Source organism: Equus przewalskii, chromosome 4 (assembly GCF_037783145.1).
Source record: "Equus przewalskii isolate Varuska chromosome 4, EquPr2, whole genome shotgun sequence".
In the NCBI taxonomy this organism is placed as follows: Eukaryota; Metazoa; Chordata; class Mammalia; order Perissodactyla; family Equidae; genus Equus; species Equus przewalskii.
Window position 1 is genome coordinate 26,483,215 of NC_091834.1, and position 23,941 is coordinate 26,507,155.

The following is a 23,941-nucleotide window of genomic DNA, read 5'->3' on the forward strand; positions in this document are numbered from 1 at the left end:
GTATAACAATGAGACAAATATATTCTCTATTTCCAAAAGCAATTTACAGTTGATAATATTTCTATGAATTTAAAAATATATCCTATATTAATTTTCTGCATTTTTTTAATATTGCTCGTCTCGCCTCACATTTTTCATACTATGGACAGAATTAGTAGTGGAAGAGCCAGTTTTAAAGGAGGCAAATTATTTTGTAAACTTCATCAAAAAGATCTATGAAATATGCCAATCAAGAAAAAAATGAGGAAATATTCTTTCTCTTTTGTTTTTGTAGGTTAGTATGGTGATTCCAAACCATCATAATACTTCATAGACAATTTTACATATAAATATAAATCAACATAATATACATAGTGTTTCTTTTTATTTGTTTTGGCCAAGGAACAAAATAACTTATCACAGACTAACACTATTCTAAGAGTGGCGTTTGGAATTACTGATATTGGTGAAAGAACACAGGCTTCAGGTTGTCTGGAATAACTGAAGAGTATATTAGCCCAAGGTCAAAGATAATGGCGTGGATAGATGATGAGGACCAAGGGTCAATTAATACACATTCTTAAGCAAAGAAACTTTCTCCTGGTTCTTCTGAGCTAAACCCATGAAGCTCTGAATAACTTACAAGTATCCTCTGAAACTTCATAATTCTGATAAAATTTCATTTTATTTAGGTAGGAAACATATGATTTGACTTAATATTCTATTACTATAAGAGATAGGGGTAGGATAGGCTGGAAAACATTTTAGTTGTTTTTTGGTTTGTTTGTTTTTTGTTCTTTTTGCTGAGGAAGATTTATCCTGAGCTAACATCTGTTGCCAATCTTCCTCTTTTTTGCTGAGGAAGATTTGCCCTGAGCTAATATCTGTGGCAATCGTCCTCTATTTTGTATGTGGGTTGCTGCCACAGCATGGCCACCCATGAGCAGTGTAGGTCTGGGCCCAGGAGTCAGACCCGGGCTGTTAAAACAGAGCATACTGAACTTAACCCTCAGCCATGGGGTTGGCCCCATTTTAGTTGATTTTAATTATTTTAATTTAAAATCTCTTTCACCCAGGATTAAAAGGTAAATTTAATCCATTATTTTAGACTTCATTTCTATTCATTTTAGGAACTTTACTATTATATTATTTTAGAAGATGAATCACTTTAAAAAATAGGCTTTAGAAAATGAATGATATAATTTAATTGTCTCAAATCCTTTTGGTAAAACAAAATAAATGAGATCATTATTCTAAGTTGTAATATAAATCAATATTTCAAGTAATTTCATAATTTTGATCATATTTTCATTATGCTGTAAGTCTAAAATGTGTCTTGAAATATGTCCCCTGCAGCTGATTACATAAAATATATAAACAGATTATCAGCATTAAGCTTTACTGTTTTACACACACATATAATATCTCACTTTTACATTAGTTCAAAAATAAAAGGGAATATGAAGATAAATACTCTATAAGATAAATATTTAGATAGCTTAATAAATTAAACATTAGGTGACAACTGTAATTTCACTGATGAATTGTCTTTTATAAAGCAAAATTAAACTTGACTGCACCTCTTTGAAAAAAACTATTCAAATCACAGATTTCAATCACTGATATTTACTTTTAGAGTTAGCGTTATGAATTATTTGATCACATGATGTAAAATATGTTTGAGAAAAATCTATAACATATAACACTGTCAGAGGAAAATATAAATTATTTTATACGTATTAGCTCTTTTGTATAATTAAATCCAATAAAATCTCAATTTTTAACATGGTTATATAATCACCTCAAATATCTCCTACTAGATCATAGGGGAGGCAGATAAAAGGCAAAATGAAACAAGGGAAGAGACTGGAGAACAGATAACAACAGTATGGATATTAGTACTCATATTGAAAATATTTTGTTTAAATGTATTTATACTTTCCTAGGACCTAGAGGCATTCAACTAAAGGAATATTCAATAATATTATTTCAGTTCTCTCTTGGGAATGCCTGTTACTTACTAATAGGAAATAAACAATAACATAAAATAACACTGAGAAGTTTCTGGCTCGGTCCGAGTGAGCGCACATTGAGTGGGCAGGTGTGGAGTCTCTCATGCTCAGATGTGATCAGTGTAGACTTCATCTACCCATGACAGGTTTTCAGAGGAGCTAATTCATGTTAGAGGTGCTAGGAAGTTATTTCTTTTTATGAGATAAATTTAAATTTGAGAGGTGGCTTTAAGAATGGATTTTCATTTTTTATAACTAGGAAGTGTTTTGTTTAATCCTTCCTGATAGAGAGAAAAATAATTTTAAAATAGAAAAGAAAAGGAAGAGAAAGAGAAAGAAGAGGAGGAGAGAGAGAGAGAGAGGAGGGAAAAGGGAGAAAGGACAAGGGGTAACAAAAAAGTCAGGTATGTATACTTTTTTATTTCAAATTATGTTTACTAGGGTAATTTTTGCCAGTAGCTAGTTTTCCTATTTCCTTTTGCATTATACTTTTTCCTGACAGTACTTTCATAGGATTTTTTTTTTTTTTTTTTTTTTTTTGAGGAAGATTAGCCCTGAGGTAACATCTGCTGCCAATCCTCCTCTTTTTGCTGAGGAAGCCTGGCCTTGAGCTAACATCCGTGCCCATCTTCCTCTACTTTATATGTGGGACGCCTACCACAGCATGGCCTGACAAGCAGTGCGTAGGTCCGCACCTGGGATCCCCACCGGTGAACCCCGGGCCACCAAAGCAGAACGTATGAACTTAACCGCTGGGCCACGAGGCTGGCCCCCATAGGGTATTTTTAAGAAGAAAAAATAATTAAGATTTTTAAATGTTTTAAAAGGCAAGAATCCATAAATCTCTATGAAGTTTCATAGTATGAATGATGCAAATTTCTCTGAAAGACAAATATAATGGTCAAAAGCATTACTAAAATTTCTTACCTATTCCAACTTGATTTACTTCATAAAATAGGAAATTATAGAAGCATTTTTTAAGATATAAAGTTAACTGTGATCAAAATAGAATGTCAAGAAGAAAACAAACTCTTAAGTGATATATCTTTATTTATATCTTCTTTTTATTCTATCCATATTAAAACTCATTATATAAATTGGAGGATATAAATAAATCAATAAAAACGTATTGTATGTTTTCCTCTATATAGTAAAAGAAATGCAATGGAAAACCTTTAAAAGATTCAAAAGTAAGTTTCTTACATCTGAAAGGAGCAAAGGTAATCATATCCTATTTATATTTAAACATTTCTATCTATTATCTGACTTTGAAAATTTGATTTTACTTAATAATGAAATAAAATTTCTTTACTATATAAAGGGCCAAATTATTACATTTTACCGTTAAATTCATAAAGCAAATAAATAAGCCAGTATAGCAACAACTAATCTGAACTAAGACTTGACCACTTTGGATATAATCACAGTGAAGCAGTTACTTTGAATCAATGCATACTTACAGGATGGGTTGTTTGGAGTTTTTCTATCAATAAACTCATTGAAATTTAATAGAAACTCAGTGTTATTTTCTGATATTTTAAGGTCATTGCAGTAATCTCTGAAAAACATATTTTAGGATATTAGGTATTAAAATCAAAATTAAAACAAAATGAACATAATAATTACAGGAAGTGAAACCACTGGGTTTTTACGAGCTATATGACTTCGCAAGCTGCTGAACTTCTTGTTACATCCATATCCTCATCTCTACAATGGAACAATTCTTTGACCGTGAGTGGTAAATATTAAGGACAATATAAATTAAACACTCGGCCTCTGAGCAGTAGGTGCTCAATACGTGTTAGCTTTTGTTGTTACACTATTATAACTGAATGTTGTAGGTTTACAAGCTTCACATAGAAATTGAGAAATTTTAAAATATTTACTTATTAAATATCAAGAATAAACCCCTTATATGTTAACATTTTTATGAGAAACTATTGTATTTTTGAACCAAAAAAAAACATGTAGCCCCAAAAAGTGGCATCATTTTACCTATTCGGAAATTGCTTTAATTCTTGACAATAGAGGACAAGCGTGCCTCTGTAGTCAGTAAAGATTTTGTTTGGCACATAAAAAAAAAAATGTTCTCATACATATATGCAGTTGGAAAAGAGAGGATTATCTTATTAGTCTTTTCAGATAATTATGGCTATTCTTTTTTGATAACATACCAAAACTTATCTGTAATTTCTTGATAGTTATTTGTAATATGGAATTTGAAACAATATCAATGAACTTTTTGTACTGTTACATTAAAAGTCAATGCACTGTCTTATACTTTGAATGAGTCTTTTGCCCATCTATGATTTTGTAACATCATAAATTGGTTATTTGGAAAATATGAGTCATGTAGATCTTCCAAATGATGACATATTTCATTAAGCAAATTTGAAAATTCACATTCATTAACATCTTCACTGATCTCACCAGATAAGTCTCTAACTATTGAGAAGCCGTTATGCTCACAGTAATGAATACAACTTTCCCAAAATTCTAATTTTTATTTGAAAGCTCAGATTTTGTCATTGGCAACAAATACACTCAGTTGTTTTCTTCAAAGAAAAGGCTTACTCGATTGATTTTTCAGAAAATGTTTGCCAAATATCCAAGTTACCCTCTCAAGTAAAATCATACTTCATGAAAAATAAAAATATTATTTTTATAAAAAAATAAAAAATATTGCAGCTCTCAATTCAAACAATCACACAAATGTCTTTCCTGGTACACAGCAGAGCTTCCATTTTCATCACACAGAACATTAAAAGACACATACTCAAGGGTAAAGCTTTAAGAAAATTAATAAATTCTTACTGCTTCAGTCAGGGATATTTTAAAGTGAAACTGGCTTTTTCCCTGATGTGGGTGTTTGGCAATGAAGTTTACAATGGCTACCAGTACACTTTAGTGCCACTGCCTTGATTTCTGCTAAGGTATCAGCTCACCATTGGTTTTGTACTGTCAGTGCAAATGTCAATATGAAGATAAGATAAGCATTTAACATTGCTAGGAAAATAGCTTTGACTTTGTAAATTCTCTGAAAGGGCCTCTGGAACCCACAGGGTTCTGAGGACCATTTTTTGAGAATTGCTGTCCCGTGTTTTGGAAATTCAGAATAAATATAAAGCAACATAAATATAAGATTACCATGATAATAACTAGGTTAATACAACCAACAAATTGGATAATAAAATATTCAAGAAAAAATGCAATTAAACAGTAAACATTTTCTGATGCAAGGCCATTACCTAAACATAAAACCTCAGAGAGTAGAGAGGAATAGTGTCAGAACTTCAAAAAAACTTCTTGGCTCATGGAAAATTTTAGTTCAGAGGCAAGGTTTATAAAGTTTATATGATTTATACTCATTTTGCTATTGACAGAGGTAAATTTGACTTCTTCCCACAAGGCTAGGCTGTTTTGGAAATTAGCCTGGAAGTCAAAAGGCCAATATATTGAATTATAATCTCACAGAATTAGAAGCTGATGGCAAGCCTTTAGGACTAAATAAAATGTTGCAAATAATTATTAATAACATGGTTTTTAGGATTACATGTTATTATTTGAAGGCATTTCTAAAATTATCTTTGCTCATTTAATCCCAAAAGTAACTATCAGAAGGTATTTAATATTTTAAAGGTGAGAAAACTGAGATTCAAAGATATAAAAAGATTTACAGAAGGGTACCTAACTAGCAAATGGTCAAGCCCTGAAGAGAAGACGAGTCTTCAGATCCCTGATTATTGTGTTTTACCCATACAATGTGCTTTGAATTTTCACTTTGTGAACTTTCAGTGCTGCAAAGCTCCAGGCCAAAAGCAATTTTAACCTCTAAATAGAAGGCTTTTAGTCTTGTGAGCAATTGTGAGCAAATGTAAACAATGTTATCATGTTGTTTTTTTTTTATTCTTGCTGGCTGGGTTGTGTACAATTTTGTAGTCTAAAGATATTATGGACCTGATGTTTACTAATGGCAAAAGCTGTGAAAGTATTGAAACTATCAGTAAGGAGAGTTGTTAGAATGGCAGCAAAAGTGAAAGAATTTAAACAATGAAAATGTGAGAAAACGCTAAAAAGTTGTGAGTATCAGTGGAATGAGTTCTCCAGTTGTAAGAATAATTCAGAAGGACAACAGAAAATCACCCACCATGTAGAGTATGGTGCCTATGCAGTAGGCAATAGTAGTAAGAGCCTTATAGAAATATTTGATATGTGAATATGTGGCCAGACAAACAGCATTGGTGTTGGTTGCCTGTTAGCCTAATGTTTGTTCAACATGGGGCTGGGAGTTTGACAACTCGAGATAATTACCATTTCTTAGATTCTTGTCCCAAAGGAATCACCCCATGACAGTGAGTGGCAGGTCAGTAACTGTGGTTACCACAACTGCTAAGAAGTTCCCCCAGGACATGTGGGAAGACATGCTAACACACTTTCTATAAAGCACTGTTTTTCTAAAAGGGATCAATTTTGCACGTATTGATCATTAGTTAATCTCTTTTAGGTAAAGAATTCCTCAGAAAAGTAAAGCATCAAAGTGGAGAAATCTTTGGAAGGCTTTAAAGGAACAAATCAAACTTCAATTTGCTGAAAATACCTTCCGGGCCTGAAACCTGTATAATCTCTTTTGGTCATTTTGTATTTCTTACTACATTGGCTTTGTAACTTAAATGGCTTTGAAACTAAAAGACCTTTGGTATTAGAAATTTGGCAAATCATTTATTTCTAGAATACTGACAATGAGTTTGTTCTTATTCCATTCAACAAACTTACATAGGTTATTTCTTTCTCATTCTATCTCATCTTTGAAATGCCTTTCTCATTTCTGATTAGCCAAGAAAGATAGCGAAATTCATCCCTGTTTTCGAGTTTTCATCCCTATGACTGTGCCTCCTAAAGGTAGGACCAATCCTCCGTGTGTCTATATTCTCAACGTTTTCCTTTCACAGTAGTTTTAAAATTTAAGGAAACTGCAAAAACAGAATATTAATCAGGATCAAAAAGCTTAATTATTTTGAAATTAACAAAAATGGTTATATCTTTAAAATTTGCGAGCTTTCTTCTTTGAATTATTTTAAACTAACTACTTTTTAACACCCTTTATTAAATATCACTTCTCCTCCTGCTTCTTACTACAACCACAAATAATAATGACTTTTATTTAGAGCTCATATCCTACCAAGAGCTTGCTAAATACATTGCATGCATTATCTCATTTAAAGCTTATAAAAACTCTATAAGGTAGGTATTATTGCTATTATCATTTTGCAAGGAAAGAAACTAAGGTGCAAAGAATGTGAATTACACAGCCATGACAACGAAGATCTGGGAAACAGACCCAGATAGTTTTGCTCTAGAGTTTGCTACACTGTTTCTCATCAATAACAGTGACAAAAATATATGACCAGTGTCCTATATCACATAAATGTTTGTCTTTTTTGCTCATTTTTTCCTTATGGTAATTTTCTATCACTTTATTTTCCACCACTCTTAGAACACACATTCAATGCTCACTTTTCCAGAAAATGTTTCCTACAAAAATATTTTACTCAGACAGACTGGATGTTCTTTCGAGATCCCTAAGCTTTTATGTCTTCAATGCACATAAATTTCTAAAACTGTCTGCTAATCTGTGAAATGGGATAATAATACTAACATATTATAGACTTCTTTTGAGCTGTAGATATAATCATGCATGTAAAGGGCTTAACACATGTTAACTGAAATGGACACTCATTGTTTTGTCCTATAAGCCACATTTCTTCCCGTCTCTGGTATTTATTCCTTCCCTAAACACATAGGGAAATTCTAGTCTTCCAGTCAGCCATATTGATTGAACGTGGCTCAGGCCACAGAAATGGTCATATGCAAATCCTTGCTGAAATAACGAAGTCTATTGTCTATTAACTGGGAATTGGAATTGAGAGATATATTTATCTTCTCTGTGAGTATCTGGACTTCTGCCATATTTTTCACCTTGTTTAATGGTGAAGCTGAGAAAGCCAGTCTGCACAGTCTGCTATTTAATAACTGAGAGAGATGAGTGAAAATGCTGCCCAGAGAAAAACACAGATCTGAGATGGAGAGTCTTATCAATACAGCACACCTAATTTTGATCTCTTCTTACATTTTTGCTATGTTAATATTCTGTGGGACACTGCTCTGTCCTTAATATTCTCCTTTCTAGCTAAAATTAGTTTTAGCAGTTAAGTTGCTCAAAATTACTTGTATCAAAAAATTGCTAATATTGCAGGTATTATTATTAAGAATATGATTTTAAAAATATTCCTCATATATTTATAGATTCTCCATTCACCAAATATTTATGTAGCCTACTGTGTGCCAGGCAATGCATTTGATATTAGGTATTGAATGGTAAGTCAAATAGATGCCTTTGTGGCTCTGTTGGGGAAATTAAATAAAATGAAATGTGACCAGAGCTTTAGTGTGGGGAATATAGGACTCTATGAAGCAGTCAGCAAGGATGCCTAGCTCAGTGAAGATGAGAAGGAAATTCCCAGATCAAGGACTTTGAAGTTGGAGTTTGAGAAGGTCTGGATGTGTTTGTGTACAGTCCAAAACAGAAAAGAAATTTAGTGAATGGAAAGAGGTAAGGGGGAGGAACAATGCATTTAGGAACTGAGAGAAGTTTAGTGTGGCTGGAATTTAGTGCAGAGGTTGGCAAACTCTTTCTTAAAGAGCCAAATAGTAAATGATTCATGCGTTATGGGCTATAAGGTCTATGCTACAATTACTCAACTCTGCCTTTTGTAGCAAAAGCAGCCCTAGACAATACATCAGCAAATGAGGATGGCAGGGTTCCAAAAAAACTTTATACATAAAACAGGCAACTGATCTGCAGATAGTTTGATGGCCCCTGATTTAGAGTACAGGAGACCACACTGGTAAACTGGGACAAAGTGACAGAGCATTTGAAAGCTGTGATATAAAATACAGATTATCATGAGGACAGTCCTGAGCCATTGGTTAGTATTTAGCAGATTAGAAACATGATTTTATTGAAATTTTAGAAACTCTGATTACAGAAAGGAGACAGAATTGTGAGGTAAGGGGGAACCAGGAGGTGGGGGGATCAATTAGGAGGCAGCTGTAGTAGTTTAGGTGAGAGAAGGCAATGGCCTGTGCTAGGACAAAGGCAGCAGAGTTTGACAGATACACTTGATACTCGTAAGTTAAATTCTATTTGGCAAGACTTGGTGATTGATTAGAGGCTAGATACAAAGGAAGGGGAACAGTCAGAGACAACTATCAGGTTTTAAGCTTGGGCATTTGAGATGATGGTATTTTCTTCATTGAGGCATCACGGGAAGAAGAATTCTCCAGAGGACAAATGTTTGGTAGATATTGAATTTGAAGCACATTGAAGAGAAATTCCTGTGAGCTTTCCATAAACATGAATGTCTAATATTGAAATACATAGAGTACATATAAAGTCTGGAAATAGATACACTGTTTGATCCTATATTGTAATGTAATGTCAATAAACCACATATTATGTTTACTTTGTTTCTAGATATTTTGGCCATCCTGTAGGTTTGGGAGCCATCACTCCAAACTGTAGGCAGAATGGGTGAGGAATAAATGGGTGTCTGTGGTTGTGTGCAGAATCAGCATAAGAAGATAAGAGAGCCTAGGCCAGCAACTTCATGTAAGTGATCTGCAGAAGAAAGGAAGCTCATGGAAGAGACTGTGACTATGCAACCAGGGAAGAAGAAAACCCAGAATAAGGGAGTCATCAAGCAAGAAGAGGCAGAGTGTCAAAGGAAGGTGCCATAGCTCTATCAAACACTGAAAGGAAAGGCAAGCAGGAGAAGCTGTTTTTAAGGGAAGAGTAGCACATGAAATCAAAAATATGCTTTGTTAACAGAGATTTCTCAAAAAATTATATATATATTCTCTATTTTAAAAAAGCACCAAAAATTCAGATATTCTCATGCAGAAATAAAAGAATAACTCAGACCAATTTTTATGAGCCTTGTTTGAGTTTTTAGAGTAATTTCTTTAAGTATAAAATGTGAGAAATTAATAATGTAAGCTTCTGAATCTATTTTCTTCAATAATTTAGCCTAGATTAATAGGAAATATGTTAATTTGAATATTGTATGTGTCTGCTAGAGAGTGGAAATCAAAAAACTAAGGAAAGAAATGAGAATAAAGAACACTTGTATAGAACAGAGTTTCAAATAATTTCATGAAAATAGAGGTAGGGATAAAGATGTATATTAGGGATAGAGACAGGAGATTATGTGAGAAAGAAATAAAATCGGGGAGGAGAAAAAAGAATATTAATCTTAAAAATTACGTGAGAAAGCATCACTATATTAAAATGTGTTTTCCCAGAAACTTGTGTTAGAGTATTAAAAAAAATGAATTATGAGGTTAAATGAAAAAAAAAGTGAATTATGAGTCTAGCCTATGTGTATATATACCCATATATATCTGTATGCATCTATGTATATCTGTGTGTATGTATGTCTATATGTGTATATATAGTTATGTTCATATGTGTAAATTTATATAAAGATACATATAGAGTATGTTTGTGTGTGTATACATACTTACAAAGGCAAATGCCCAATTCTTCATTATTGTGGGATGTACTGTCATTTCCAACAGGAGCAAAGATTACATCTATTTTATTCACCACTGCATCCCTCAGTCAGCATTGCTTAGCACATAGTAGTTGCTCAGTAAGTATTACTGAGTAAATGAATGAATGAACAGGATACTATTTCAGTTTTGAAGTTATTGTTCCCTCTGGTTCCATAATTTGGCATGGAATTAATCCAGAGCAGTCTTGATCCCAACTCAGAACAGTTACTGAAGGCCTATCCATCCCTACAAGCTATAAAAAAAGAAAACAAAATAAAACAAAACCAACCTTGGTGCTATGAATGTATAGCCAGATTCTTCAAAATTATCTGGCTTCAGTGTTTCTGAATCTGCAAAAATAATGTTACAGCATTAGATAAGCAATCCAGAATATACATCCTGAGATTCTATGACAATAAGAAGACATTAGAATAACCTAGAAAAATGGAAATAAACTACTTATATCCTAAATTGAAACACATCAATTAATATAAAGGTCCTCAATACTTCACAATATAATAAAATCCATTTTAATTTCATAACATGGATTATACCAGTTATACGAGAAAAAATGCTATCTATAATTTTCCCATTTACTAACCCTCCCATAACCAAGTCAACTTTTATTAGAGGTATTTTACCTATAATGTCAACATAAATATTTTACCAATATTATGGTAAAGAAAATGATTTTAATAAACCTGTTAATGCCTTTAGTGAATTAATAACATTCATCATGTTAGGTGTGAATTAGTAAGTGAAAGGAGAAAAATACATAAGTATTTAAGCCTAAGAAAAGACTGCAGTGTGATACAGGTTGCATATGAAAACACAAACATATTCTTTCCCCCTTTTTTGATGCTAAGGTTTGAGTGATCATGGAGGAAAATCTAGCAAATGAGAAGCACAGAGGATGATATCCAAAAGGAATGGAAATATCAGTGGAAAATCAAGTTTACTAAAGAGAAAGAAATTGAGCAACAAGAAAATACTTGCCCTTCATTTTGCCCTTTTTTGCTGTGAAAATCCATCAGAAAGAGAAAGCAGGGAAACAAAAAAAAAGAGGGTAAAGCAAAAGGGGTCACAAACAATATTTTATTCAATGACTTTCTTGAATAAAAATATTGTGCATAGATCAAAGGTTTATTTATATACAGCTATAATCTGAAAAAAAGACACACATTTTTGAAGGCTGGAAAGTATGTCCTATCAATGACTACTGGAGCACCCTCTCTGTACTGTGGTTATTTCAAGGGTCTGTTTTACAATGTGGTTAATGCAGGTGCAATACTGATGATGTAAACAGAAGCCTATAAACAGAAACACCAATCATCAGAGACCCACTAGTCATCCCCTCATTTATTAAGAACTATCTCATGTAAAGTTGCTGGTTGTTAAAAGACCATCATATCTATCTACCAAGTGAAAGTGGAAATATCAATGTATGAATTACCACAATGTACTATGAGAACCAGGACTGCAGAGAGAAAAAAGGAACTGACAGAGAAATGAAAGAAACTGTAGTTTACATTAGGTCAGATGTAAAAGGCACCAATATATACACTTTTTGTTTACTTTATTGTAACAGAAAAAATTTAGGTTGTCAGTAATAATTGAGTGATATACAAAGGATATGATGGTCATTTCACTTTACTAAATCTAGTCACCTAAAACAAAGATTAATAATGACTTGAAATATGCACTAGTATTAATAATTACTACACATTCCAAATGATGCTTATAAAAAACTAATCCATTTGAGTAACTGAAGACATTAATTTGGATTATGAGAAGAAAGTTAATTGCCAAACCAAAGCCAAAGACCAATGCAATTTTATTTATTCAAACAAAGTAGAAGATGTGGAGCACAATATTCTTGCCAAATGCCAAAAAAGAGAAAGAAAAAGAAAAAAGAAAGGAAAAGAAAAGATAAAGCTTCACTAGCACAGTGCCATGAGTACAGACTATGTGAAACATTTTGTGCCAGCTAGCAGACCCTTAAAATGACAGCAACAGAGGACACAGCACTGCAATGATTCTATGAGCACAAAGCAAGGCAGGGGAGGGTGGGGGGAACTGCCAGTGAGACTGGAGTACCTGCTCATATTCTATCCAAGTAGAATATTTCTTGTTCCTTGCATGTTTGGAATGGATTAGAATCATTGCTGCAGATTTGGTAATAACACCTACTAAAATGTATAAGCCTTGGGTATTCCAAAATCTAGACGTATTTAAACATCTGATAGTAGGAGATAAGAAATAGACCCTGGAGTCACTTTCACAGTACTTACATCTGGCCTGAGTTATTGTCTCTTCTATTTTGGCTTTTATATAGTAAAAACTGTAGGTTGGTAATACCAAGGCCAAACTGCAATAGAAACAAGAGAAGCATAAACACAAACAAACAAAAATGAAACATAACTTAAAAAAAAGACACGTCGAGTTCATGGAAAATCCAAAGATCTTCCTCATGGGAAGGAAAAGACATAATACTTTGACAGGAAAATGCGTTCAGCAAATAGAGTACTTAATTCGGTCTTGCCATCCAGAGTCATTCAGTTCCTGACATTGTGGGGAATCAGAAGAGACATATGGAAAATAAGCTACTAAATGTGCCTATAGTTTAGCTGAGAAAGAAATGCCATGGGTACTATATTTCCAGAAAAGTGTGTTGAAATACTTTGAGTGTTGAAAGACAGAATAATACCTTAGTTATGTTTAAACAAAGTAAAATTTACCATACCAATTGAATACCCTTCCTTAATGAATTATATATAATGTTAAAATGCTTTGTAGCAAATGTACACTATTTAAAAATTACACTATGTATTTAAAAATGTACACTATGTAAAAATTACAAATGTAGGAAGTATTATTATTATCATTTCTATTACACAATGCATAAAATCATCTTTTGAGGGGTACTATTTTAAAACTATTCTTTAAGGCAATTTCCCCAGTGTCTGTTGGTGGGGAAATTCAGATTCCTTTATAACACTAAGAAAGACTGCCTGCTCATCCCATTGGTTCTTACCCAATAGTATAAAAAAAGTCAAAATATTTAAATATTATGCAGTTTTCAATAACACAAATGCATGTACAATTCTTCCACTCTCGCATGGCTAATATACATGTGTAGGACATAACTAATTATTCCATACCCACATTTATTGTTGCAAATGATCTTTGCTATGCTGTAAATGTAGAAGGAAACTTATGAACTAATGGGTACAAAAAAGGGAGGGTCTCCTTAAGATTCCCAATGCAATTATTTTCAAAAAGTGATACTTGATTAATGTGATCAATCAAGTCATTCAGCATTTGCTTTTAATATTTAATCTAAAATTTAGCAAGGCACAGGAAAAAGTGTGCCTTTCCAGGCTTCTGACTATTTCTAGGCATTTGTAGAAGATCTTTTAAATCACTCAAGACTCATGTTTCCGAAGCTTTTGGAAAGGATGTCCAAACTGTAATCTCATTACATATTTTTTATGGAAAATACAGAACAAGACAAAATATAAAGTTTAAGGTTTTCCTCCTCACGAATACATATGTTAAAAATTCACTGTACGAAGAGAAAAAAAGCAATGGTTTATTTATGCAGTCAAGGTAGCAAAATGGGTGGATGCTTGTTACTTCCAATTCCCAAATCTTTCTCCACCGTTAAGTAATTCATAGACTTCCTTTATGGAAAAAGGTCAGAGAAATAAAGTTTTATGTAGATTTAATGAAAATCTCTCCACTCATTTTATAGGTAACTTCCTTTAAGTGGAGGCAAGGGATTAAAATTAAAATAAGCAATGTAATTAGTCTGAAAGTAAGATGACCTTTCATGATTTACTTGCTATTTATAAAATGTAGAGCAGAATTACTGAGCATTTGAAGATTGTGTAGTACAAATTCCTCTCAAGGGAAATCAGGACATTTTTATTGCCCACTCAGCAGTCATTGCTAAGAGAAACTTCTAATTAAAACCGATAACGTTATATCATGAGGCTGCTACAGTGTTACTCTATAAGCTTGGGTTACATCTCATGTACCACAAAACTAGTGTGGAGACTCATAAGGAACACAACAGAAGTTTTAAAATTGTCATATCAGATATACATTTCATTGGCCTGAAAGTCTCAGGTTGTTATTAAGAGCTACACTCCATTCTATAGAATAATACAGTTACACTTAATTTATTCCCATCTCAAGGCAACAGTTATTTCTTCAACTTATAGCAGATAAGATCTTTACCAGATTTTGAGTCAACGATGCCATCGTATGCAATGTTTGCTGTCTCTCTCTCTATAAAACCAACAGACAAAGGCTGCTTTCATTTTCTCTTAGGGATTAAAGTCTAATAAAGCCAATGGCCACCAGATCAATGGTAGAGCCCATGCGATGTTTTGGAGACTCACATAAACACGGTAAACTAGTCAAATAGAGTACAACAACAATCTTTCAACTCAATCATTTATCTCTATAAAACTAAACTCTTCATTGAAAAACAGAGTAATCTATTAAAATAATTAATTACAGTCACGCACAACATAATGATATTTCAGTCAATGATGGACTGCATATACAACAGTGGTCTCATAAGATTAGTATCATACAGCCTAGGTGTGTAGTGGGTTATGCCACCTGGGTTTGTGTAAGTACACTCTGTGATGTTTGCACAGCGACAAAATCGACTAATGATGCATTTCTCAGAATGTATCCCGGCTGTTAAGTGATGCATGACTGTAGAATATTTCAAAATGTGGTACCTAAGTTACATCTAGGCTTAAATAAGACAGAAATCACTAAGTGACATTTGGTACTTCATTCATTAAATGAAAACATGCCATTTTTTTTCAATTTAGATGTAACATTTTGTTAATTTACCTGTTTATAGAGATTCAGGAAAGTGCTTATAATGCAAATAGGTTTGATCTGGCTCAAAGCCGTAGATTTGAGAAGGGATGTGTGAGTAAAACTTGCAAAAGTGGAGCTGTTGGGGCCTGTTGAGAGGACAGAGATATATATAGGGAGGGTGTAGAGAAATGGCAGGGCAAGTGGGTTGAGCTAGAAATGTGTGATGTGAATATCAGACTTGGAAGTCCAAATTTAACTTGGATTAAAATGGGTGGAGACCAAAGTTTCGAGAATGAGGAATGACATACCCAGAACTGGAGAAAAGAACAATAACCTGGCCACAGGCACAGGGGTTGAATGTAGGAGACATTTGTGAGGTTACTACAAACACAGTTAAGTAAGGTATAATGAGATTTAAGATACCCCTAAAGTGTAATTATGACTGCAGTAGGCCCAACTTTCATTGCTGACTCATTGCCAGTGTCAAAGAGATCCAATTTTTCTAACTTAGAATTTGTTCATCTAAGAAACAAAAATGTAGAACACATTCCCACGCAGGCATCCAATACTGTACATGAAATCGTCTCCAAAGAGACAGTGTTCCCAGATTCCCTCTCTCCTGTTATACCTTTTGACAAGTTTATCTAAAAATTGAAAGGTGGCAATAATCATGGAAGAGGAAGGAGAAATAATGACTTCCATGTGTACATAAAGATTATGTATATGCAAAGAGAAGCCTAAGAGAAGAGATAGAAATCAGTAGATAGAAACCAGTGAAATAATTTAAAAAGTCATTCTCATGTTTTTTTTTTAAACGGATTGCCACCTGAGCTAACAACTGTTGCCAATTTCCTATTTCTGCTTTTTCTCCCCAAAGCCCCCCAGTACATAGTCATATATTTTTAGTTGTGGGACGCTGCCTCAGTGTGGCCTAATGAGCGGTGCCAGCGAAACCCTGGGCCGCTGAAGCACAGCACACAAATTTAACCACTAGGCCATGGGACCGGCCCCTCTGGTGTTTCTTAAGAGGTTCAACAGTATGTCAAAACTGAAAAAGTGAAGAAAAACTGGAATGTAATGTATGATGACATTAATATCTATGTTCTCTTCTATATTCTGTACACCGTCCTAGGAACCCAAAAAGGAAAGAGTTTCCTATGATATCAACATTGTAGCTCTAGAGAAATCCTTCGCCCTCTAGGCTTCCCTGAAATGTTTTATGGATATTCCGGGGTGGGGGAGTGGACAGTTTTGGTTTTATTAGGAAAGGAACAGTTAAGTCTACCACAGCAGATAAATTAGGCTACATATTAGTATGTAGTCAAAGAGTCCTCCATACTTGAATATTTCAATGGATGTTTGGACACCATTATTTAAACATGACAAGATAAGACAAACTGGAGATCATCTTCAATTCTGCAAATATTTACAGAATGTCTATTATTTGCCACTCTCGTGTGAGCTGGGGATTCAAAGGCAAAAGTAAATGAAGCAGGCAACAATCTTAAAATCTAACAATCTTAGAACCTTGTCCTCTTGGAACTTAGTAGTGAAGGTAAGATAAATGATAAATAGTAAAACTAAACTTCTCTATATATGCTTTGTATGTGTGTATATGTGCATATATAAAATATATAAAATGTCAAATGATGATGAGGGTTACAGAGAATACAAAGCAGAAGAGTGAGATAGGGACGTTACATTTTAAATAAGATTGTTGGGGAAGGCCTTACAAAGGAGATGAAAGTAAGAAAAGGTGTGAAGAAGATGAGGAGTGAGCATGTAAATATCCAGGGGAACGTCATTCTAGGCAGAAATAACTTCAAGTGCAAAGGCCCTGAGGCAGAAGGATACCAGTGATTATGAGGAGTAGCAAGGAGGACAGAGTAGCTGAAGCTGGACATGTTCAGTGGAGAATCTGGCAGATAAATTCAGAGAGCTGATGGTGAATCAGGTCAGATGCTGTAGGCTTCTGATGGCTGTGACAAACTGGCTTTTATACTGAATGAGATAGCAGGTTATTGGAGGTTTTGAGTAGAGAAATGAAACATCTAACTCAAGTGTTAATAAGATCACTCTTGTTATCGTGTTGAAAATTGAAAGAGAGGTAAAAGATGGAGATACAGATGCAAGTAGTTATGTACTGTGCTGGGGGGAGTTCTCTTCTGATCATTTCTATTTTTGACAGTGAAATAAGAAACAAAAACATAACCCAAAAGAAAATGGATGGGAAAGTGTTATGGGTTTGAGGAGAGAAGAGAAGCTATCAAAAGTCATCTAGGAGCATCCTAAATTTACTGGACTATTGAGAAAACTAGGCACCACTAAGGCCCATTTGAGGTTAGAGGTCGTGAATTTCATAATATATCAGTCAGGGAGGATTTTACTTCACCCATTTGTAGCTATGTGGGTACAGTGTGGTGCTGGTAATAATTTGCATTTAATCAGGATTGGGATTTGCCAAACTACTGTCTACCAAACCTGAGTATGATGAAGGGAGTTGATGCTATGTGCAAGAGAGTGAATATAATAAGACTCAAGGAGTTTATGCTGAACAAAGAGGGGTATAAGGATGAAGAGGGCAAGGGCAGTGAAAAAGCAGAAGGGATTGATGGATTTCAGGTCTTACTTGAGTTAAAGAATTGTTGGAGTTGGAATCCTAGAGAGAGAGGATAGAAATTTAAAATGTAGTAATATGAGAGGTGGATGAAAAAAATCTCAAATTAAGAATACGGAGGACTTGCAATCTTAAAAATGTGGGAGTTGCAAAATAGGACTTTGGAGTAGGTAGTTAAGGTAGGGGGATGACAAGATCATTAGAGGAGAGGAGATAAAGAAACTAAGAGTCCAGGTACCAGAAAATCATCTATGTCAATGCTACTTAAGTGCGGTCCATGGACCTGGCCCATTTACAAACTGCCTATTACCAGCTCACGACCAGTTAAATAAAAAAATCGAGAGGAAGCATTCGGAAAATTTTATAGCAATCTGACAAACTAATTTTATGTCTGTGGAATCTAATAATAAAAATTGTGAGCTTAAGTTTTTTTTATCTCTCTTAAAATTTATTTTAGTAAATAATTTTTGTTTTACTTTACATAAGTATGGGTATGTCATAAATAGTTTGAGAAACAGTGATCTATATGTGAATATAAGAGAGATTGACAGTGTGCCAGGAATTAAAATCTTATAGGAATGAACAGGTGATGACTGTTAAAAAGGAGGAATAGAGGGTGGTACGGTCTGGTGCCATGACATTCAAAGATGGGGGTTTTAGGGAGGAGGAAGAGAGAGAGTAACAAGAAGAACATACCCATATCAGCCTCAGCATTGTGAGCATGTAGGAAGAAGGACCACAGGGAAGGCCATGACTTCAGAGAAGAGTTAGAACAAGAAAGTGAAGGAAATGCTCAGCAAGTGCTGAAGAATGGAAAATTTCTAAGAGATTCTAGGATATTAGTCTGTCCGATTTTCCAAGGCCCAGTCAATTGGATGGATCAGTATATTATAGAATTGTTACTCATGGCGATAAATGATATCAACTGAACATTTTATATCAGATTATACTATGATGTACTAAGTTTTATTTTTAAGTTAATTTGCAACCTAAATGTAAGTAATATAAACTAAACGACAAGTTAAATGAGGAAGTCAGTGGAGAGGATGACTACACATTATTAAGGGAATTTTGTCAACATTCATTATTGCTAATATAAATAGACAAAATATCAAATAGACATATCACATGTATTGTCATTTCTAAATTTTTTATTTCTAGCTTTTTTCCATCATTTCCATTTTGAAAATCAAAATCTATAATTTTAATACATTATGTGGGAAACGGTAACTTTTCTATTTTAATTACATTGAACATAGCTTATGAAAATGCAAAGACAATATTCATCCACTGAAAAATGTCTACTAAAAGTAGGTGAAAGACATTGAACTGAATGCTCTGTTATACAATACACATTTAAATATAGTTAATTACCTGTAATCTGTGCCATTGACAGGAGTCCATGTGTATGTCCTATTTCCTTTGTCAATATATCTCTAGAAAAAAAGTTTGACATGGTTATATTACCTTATATTCTATGTAAATTAATATGAAGAGCAGAACACTAGGATCTATTAATAAATTCTGTGGTCATTCAATACGCTTCTTCACAAATGTCTGATCTATTATTCATTTATTTATTCTTTTATGAGTGTGTGTGTGAGGCAAAATTTTAGGACAAAACTAAACATCCAAATGATAAATTTTAAGGACTTATAAGTGCAAAGTCTTAGTAATTTATGCCAAATTATTGGCTTCAAAATTTTGAAAACATTTCCCAAAAAATAAATTTTAATAATGAAATAGGACTAAGAAATATTAGATAAGGCTCATATATTTCCATAATGAAGTACGTTTAAGAGATATTGGTAATAGCAGGAAATTAATGCACTCAGTGTGCCTAGATCCAAATATATGATTAGCATATTAATGTTCTTATTAAGTCATTATTATAGTAGCTATCTATCATAAAACACTAATTACTCAGTACCATAGATTAGAAAAACAACTAAATCCACCAGGGAAAGAAGTACATAGCTAGATAACTTCACAGATATAGAATCTTTCATATGTAGCTACTGAACAATAGTAAAGAAATTATTATTCTTTCTTCCATTAGGTATAGTGATGGCACATGTGCATATTTTAATTCTTTTGTTATCTCCAGCTTTATCAACCTCATCAAAACAATACCATCCACTAAAGTGTTGCTTGGTGTTTAGACAACATCCTAAGCACTTTACAATCACTGCCCCATTTAATCAACTTCCTGGAGTAGATACTATTATTTTCCACAACTTATTGATGAAGAAATAAGTCTTAAAAATACTTAAATTGTCTGGATGGAGGGAAAAGTGTGATGCTAAATTCATTTTATAACAACTGCACATGTTGTCTCTATACATCAAACATCCCTATGGCTTTAGCTATGTGTGTGGAGGATGGGTGTTGGGGGGACATCATCTGGTGAGGTTTTTGGACTAGTAAAATTCTTAAAAGAATTAGAATAAATAAGGTGTATGTATTTGTTACTGCTCATAAAAGAACATAGCAAACTAGTGTCGTTCAGCAAGTTAAAAAAATAGTAGCAGATTAGGGAAATATATAATATAATGGTTTCTTTCAATATTATCAATAGGAAAAGTCTATAGGTGGATATTCCCAGTAAATTGAAGGAGGGAAAATATCAAAGTGACTTAACAGAAACACAATTAATTTGTAAGTTGATGAAAGAATGCGTAGGTGAAAGAGTTCTTGGCAGAACAGCATGGAGAAATTGGCAGAACTGTTGAATGGTTTATGTCTTTCCTCAAGAAGTGAGAGGGTAAACAACGTGGCTAAAGTCTAAGTAAAGGGAATTAAGTTTCAACAATGACTGAAGTTGATATATACTTCCCCATGTGTTCCAGTAATGTGGACTTCTAATGATATTAAATGAGAAAAGCCACATGCTAATGAAGGATCATATTTAGATTCTAGGTCCATCTTAGGGGAGGATCTACTGAGGAATTCAGGAGAAATGTATACATTTAAAAACGGTGACATTGTGAGGGAAAAGATATAAGTTACATATAGAAACTTAAATTTTGAGGCTCAAAATCTTCTAGGTTCGATATATTTTTCAAATACTCAAATATATGAACGTCTATGTATTTACTCCATATGTGACTAATAATAGACAGACACATTCCTCATATACAAAGAGTTCTTCTATGTCAATATAATACAATATAAGTTGATTACAGACTTGTGCCAGTGTTGTATGGGGTTAGTTGTGTTGTCTCGATTTAATTTCAGACTTAAATGCAAGGCAATTATAATGTAAAGTGCATAAATAGTAGAAGAATATAAATCAAGGCAGACACAAGTAAACAAAAACTAGAAAAACAAAATAAATACATGAACTCAATAATTAGAATATCTGCATGCACAAACTATATAAATCCTATAGCTACTAAACATTAACTGCAATTTTGCATGATTGAAATGGCCTAAAAGAACATGGCATAAAACTATATTGTGTGCTCTATTTCTTATAATGATAAAGTATATAGATATATAATTTTCTAGAACATATTGTTAATGTTATAAAAATACATCAAAAACCCTAAAGCAACATTATTTTATAAAAAGAAGAAAAAAGAGTTAAAAATATCTAACTGAAAATATCCCTCCAGCTAAGAATACTTTAAAAAAAAGAAAATTTGTTTACTAGTGACATTCCTGTTTTATAAGTAAATATTGCTTTAATAAAAGGACAAACTATCAATATTAATTATTACTAATATATATATGTTTTTATTTAAGAAGAAGCTTGAATTAATTCTTACCTCATCTTGAGATTTAACCAGAGTTCTGAATGTTTTTTCACCACTTTCTCCGTCTATCATTTTATTTCGAATCTAAGGGAAAATGAAACAAGTACTTTATTGCAGGAAATCAACTGACCTACCAAGGGGTGATTATTAAAATATTAGTTTTTCAAGATTTATACTTTATTTTAGATTGAATAAAAATAGTAAGTTGGCTTTACCAGGAGTTGTAGTTGTTCTCTGGGAAAATTTTTTAAAAGTTACCACATGATAGTCATTTCATATTACTTTAAAATAATAAAAACATCCTTAATGAAATATTTTCAGTCATTACTTTTTTGAAATGTAATCAAAACAGTAGTTAATTACTTTAAGGGATTTATTGAGGAGAAAATGAGACTTAAGAGAAGTTAAATAATTTTATTATAATCACTCAGCGACGTTAGAGTCCAAAGACCAAACTCTTCACCATTCCATGATCCTACCTCCACCATGTCAAAACACTTCACAAAAAATATTCATTAATCACCTAAAACATCCCAGCACTGTGTCTCAGTCTAGGGTAATTATAATAAATAATTAAATTCTATAAGGAGGGAATAAATGTGTAAAATGTGCAAAGCAAGTACCAGTTAAAACACACTGTGACAAGTTGTAAAAGAAATATGGTGGCTGTTTCATAGATAAGAAAAGGAGTTAATACATCTGAAAGAATCTTAAAAATCTCTGCTCTGGAGTGCAGGAGCCTGGTTCAAATCCTGGTTCTGCTACTTACCAATGGAGTAACTGAAGACAAGATATTTAACCTCTCTGTACCTCAAATATATCATCAGTACAACAGATGTTATAATAATAATAATAATAACAATACCTATTTGAAAGGCTCTTGAGAATCCATGACTGACACACATCATGTACTTAATAAATGTTATTATTATTACTAAAATGGTTATCCTTATTATTATGGAAGACCCTCTCAGAGGAAGTGACATGCAATTTTGTTTTTGAAATAAAATAGAAATTTTCTGAATAAAAGGTACTAAGACAAACATAGCAGCTTCTCTCATCACATTGCTCATTGGGTGGATGGTTAGATTCCCTCCAACTTTTCTTTTAACTATACAGCAATGTCTTCCATCTCTATGTTTTTTATTGAAATTTACATGTTTATTTGTATTGAAATATTTAAAATATTTCAATCTGTGGAATGAGAAAGAAAAAAAACTAAGGTTCTACCCAACTTAAAATATTTATTCCTGTTCATATGAGCTTTTGGATGAGACAGCCCAGGATCTAGAAATTTTTAAAGACAAAAACGCTCATCTTTGTGCATACAGTACATAAGAGAGAACCTAACACAATGAAGCTGCTCAACAGATATTTGTGGAAGGGATGAATTCCAGCAACTGACCTGAGAGTATTGTTCAGGCCTACTGATTACACTTACCTCCACTTTAATATCATTCTCTAATTCTGCGTCAAGAAAATCCAAAGTTACTGGCTCCTGAGATTTGGGGTTCTACACAGAAAATAATAATAATTAAGCATATATGACATTGTAAAATGATGCTGTGTATAGAATAATTCAATGGATATTTAAATATAAAATTAATTCTGTAAAAGTTACTTACCTAAGGTATATTAAATAGCCAACAAAATAATTGTATAAAGGTATGTTCTTTCATACATATATTTAAAAATAATACCTAGGCTAAATATTTGAGCTTTAAAGTGCAGCAGACAAAATTTAATTAATTGCCATCTGAAGACAGTGTCACTTTAAGTGCTGTGTTAGATACTACATTTACAATCACAGGTTCTGTGGGAATATGAATTTTGAAGATCCACTCACAACTTTTTTCTCTAATTAGGATGGGAAAGGAGCAAAATATAGCCATGTGGATAACATATTTTGCAATAAAACACAGGCAATATATAAATAATATACATTCTTTATTTGTATTCTGTAAAGTAATAAGAAATTATATGATGGAAAATGTTTTAAAAACTATGTTTGAATTTGTAGGCAAAATAAACTCTTCTAACTCATTCCTCCTTCTTAAAATGCATAAAGAAAAGATGCAAGTTTTCTTTGTATATTTGAATCTCAGAAATTTTACATT

At 33.1% G+C, this 23,941-nt stretch overlaps 1 protein-coding gene across 18 annotated transcripts in view; it reads right to left on the minus strand.

Annotated features, from left to right (window-relative positions):
• Positions 1–23,941, minus strand: part of CACNA2D1 (calcium voltage-gated channel auxiliary subunit alpha2delta 1) — a 515,258-nt gene that overhangs the window by 34,906 nt on the left and 456,411 nt on the right. For 6 of the 18 annotated variants that reach the window (XM_070617290.1, XM_070617285.1, XM_070617295.1 and 3 more), the window contains 7 exons: positions 23,266–23,337; positions 21,837–21,908; positions 19,441–19,502; positions 12,896–12,972; positions 11,601–11,621; positions 10,894–10,954; positions 3,452–3,549 (listed from right to left, as the gene is read on the minus strand). In XM_070617290.1, coding sequence (XP_070473391.1) covers positions 3,452–3,549; positions 10,894–10,954; positions 11,601–11,621; positions 12,896–12,972; positions 19,441–19,502; positions 21,837–21,908; positions 23,266–23,337 — 463 coding nt within the window. The remainder of the gene's footprint in view (positions 1–3,451; positions 3,550–10,893; positions 10,955–11,600; positions 11,622–12,895; positions 12,973–19,440; positions 19,503–21,836; positions 21,909–23,265; positions 23,338–23,941) is intronic. The other 12 variants (XM_070617294.1, XM_070617288.1, XM_070617299.1 and 9 more) reach the window with 3 other exon arrangements.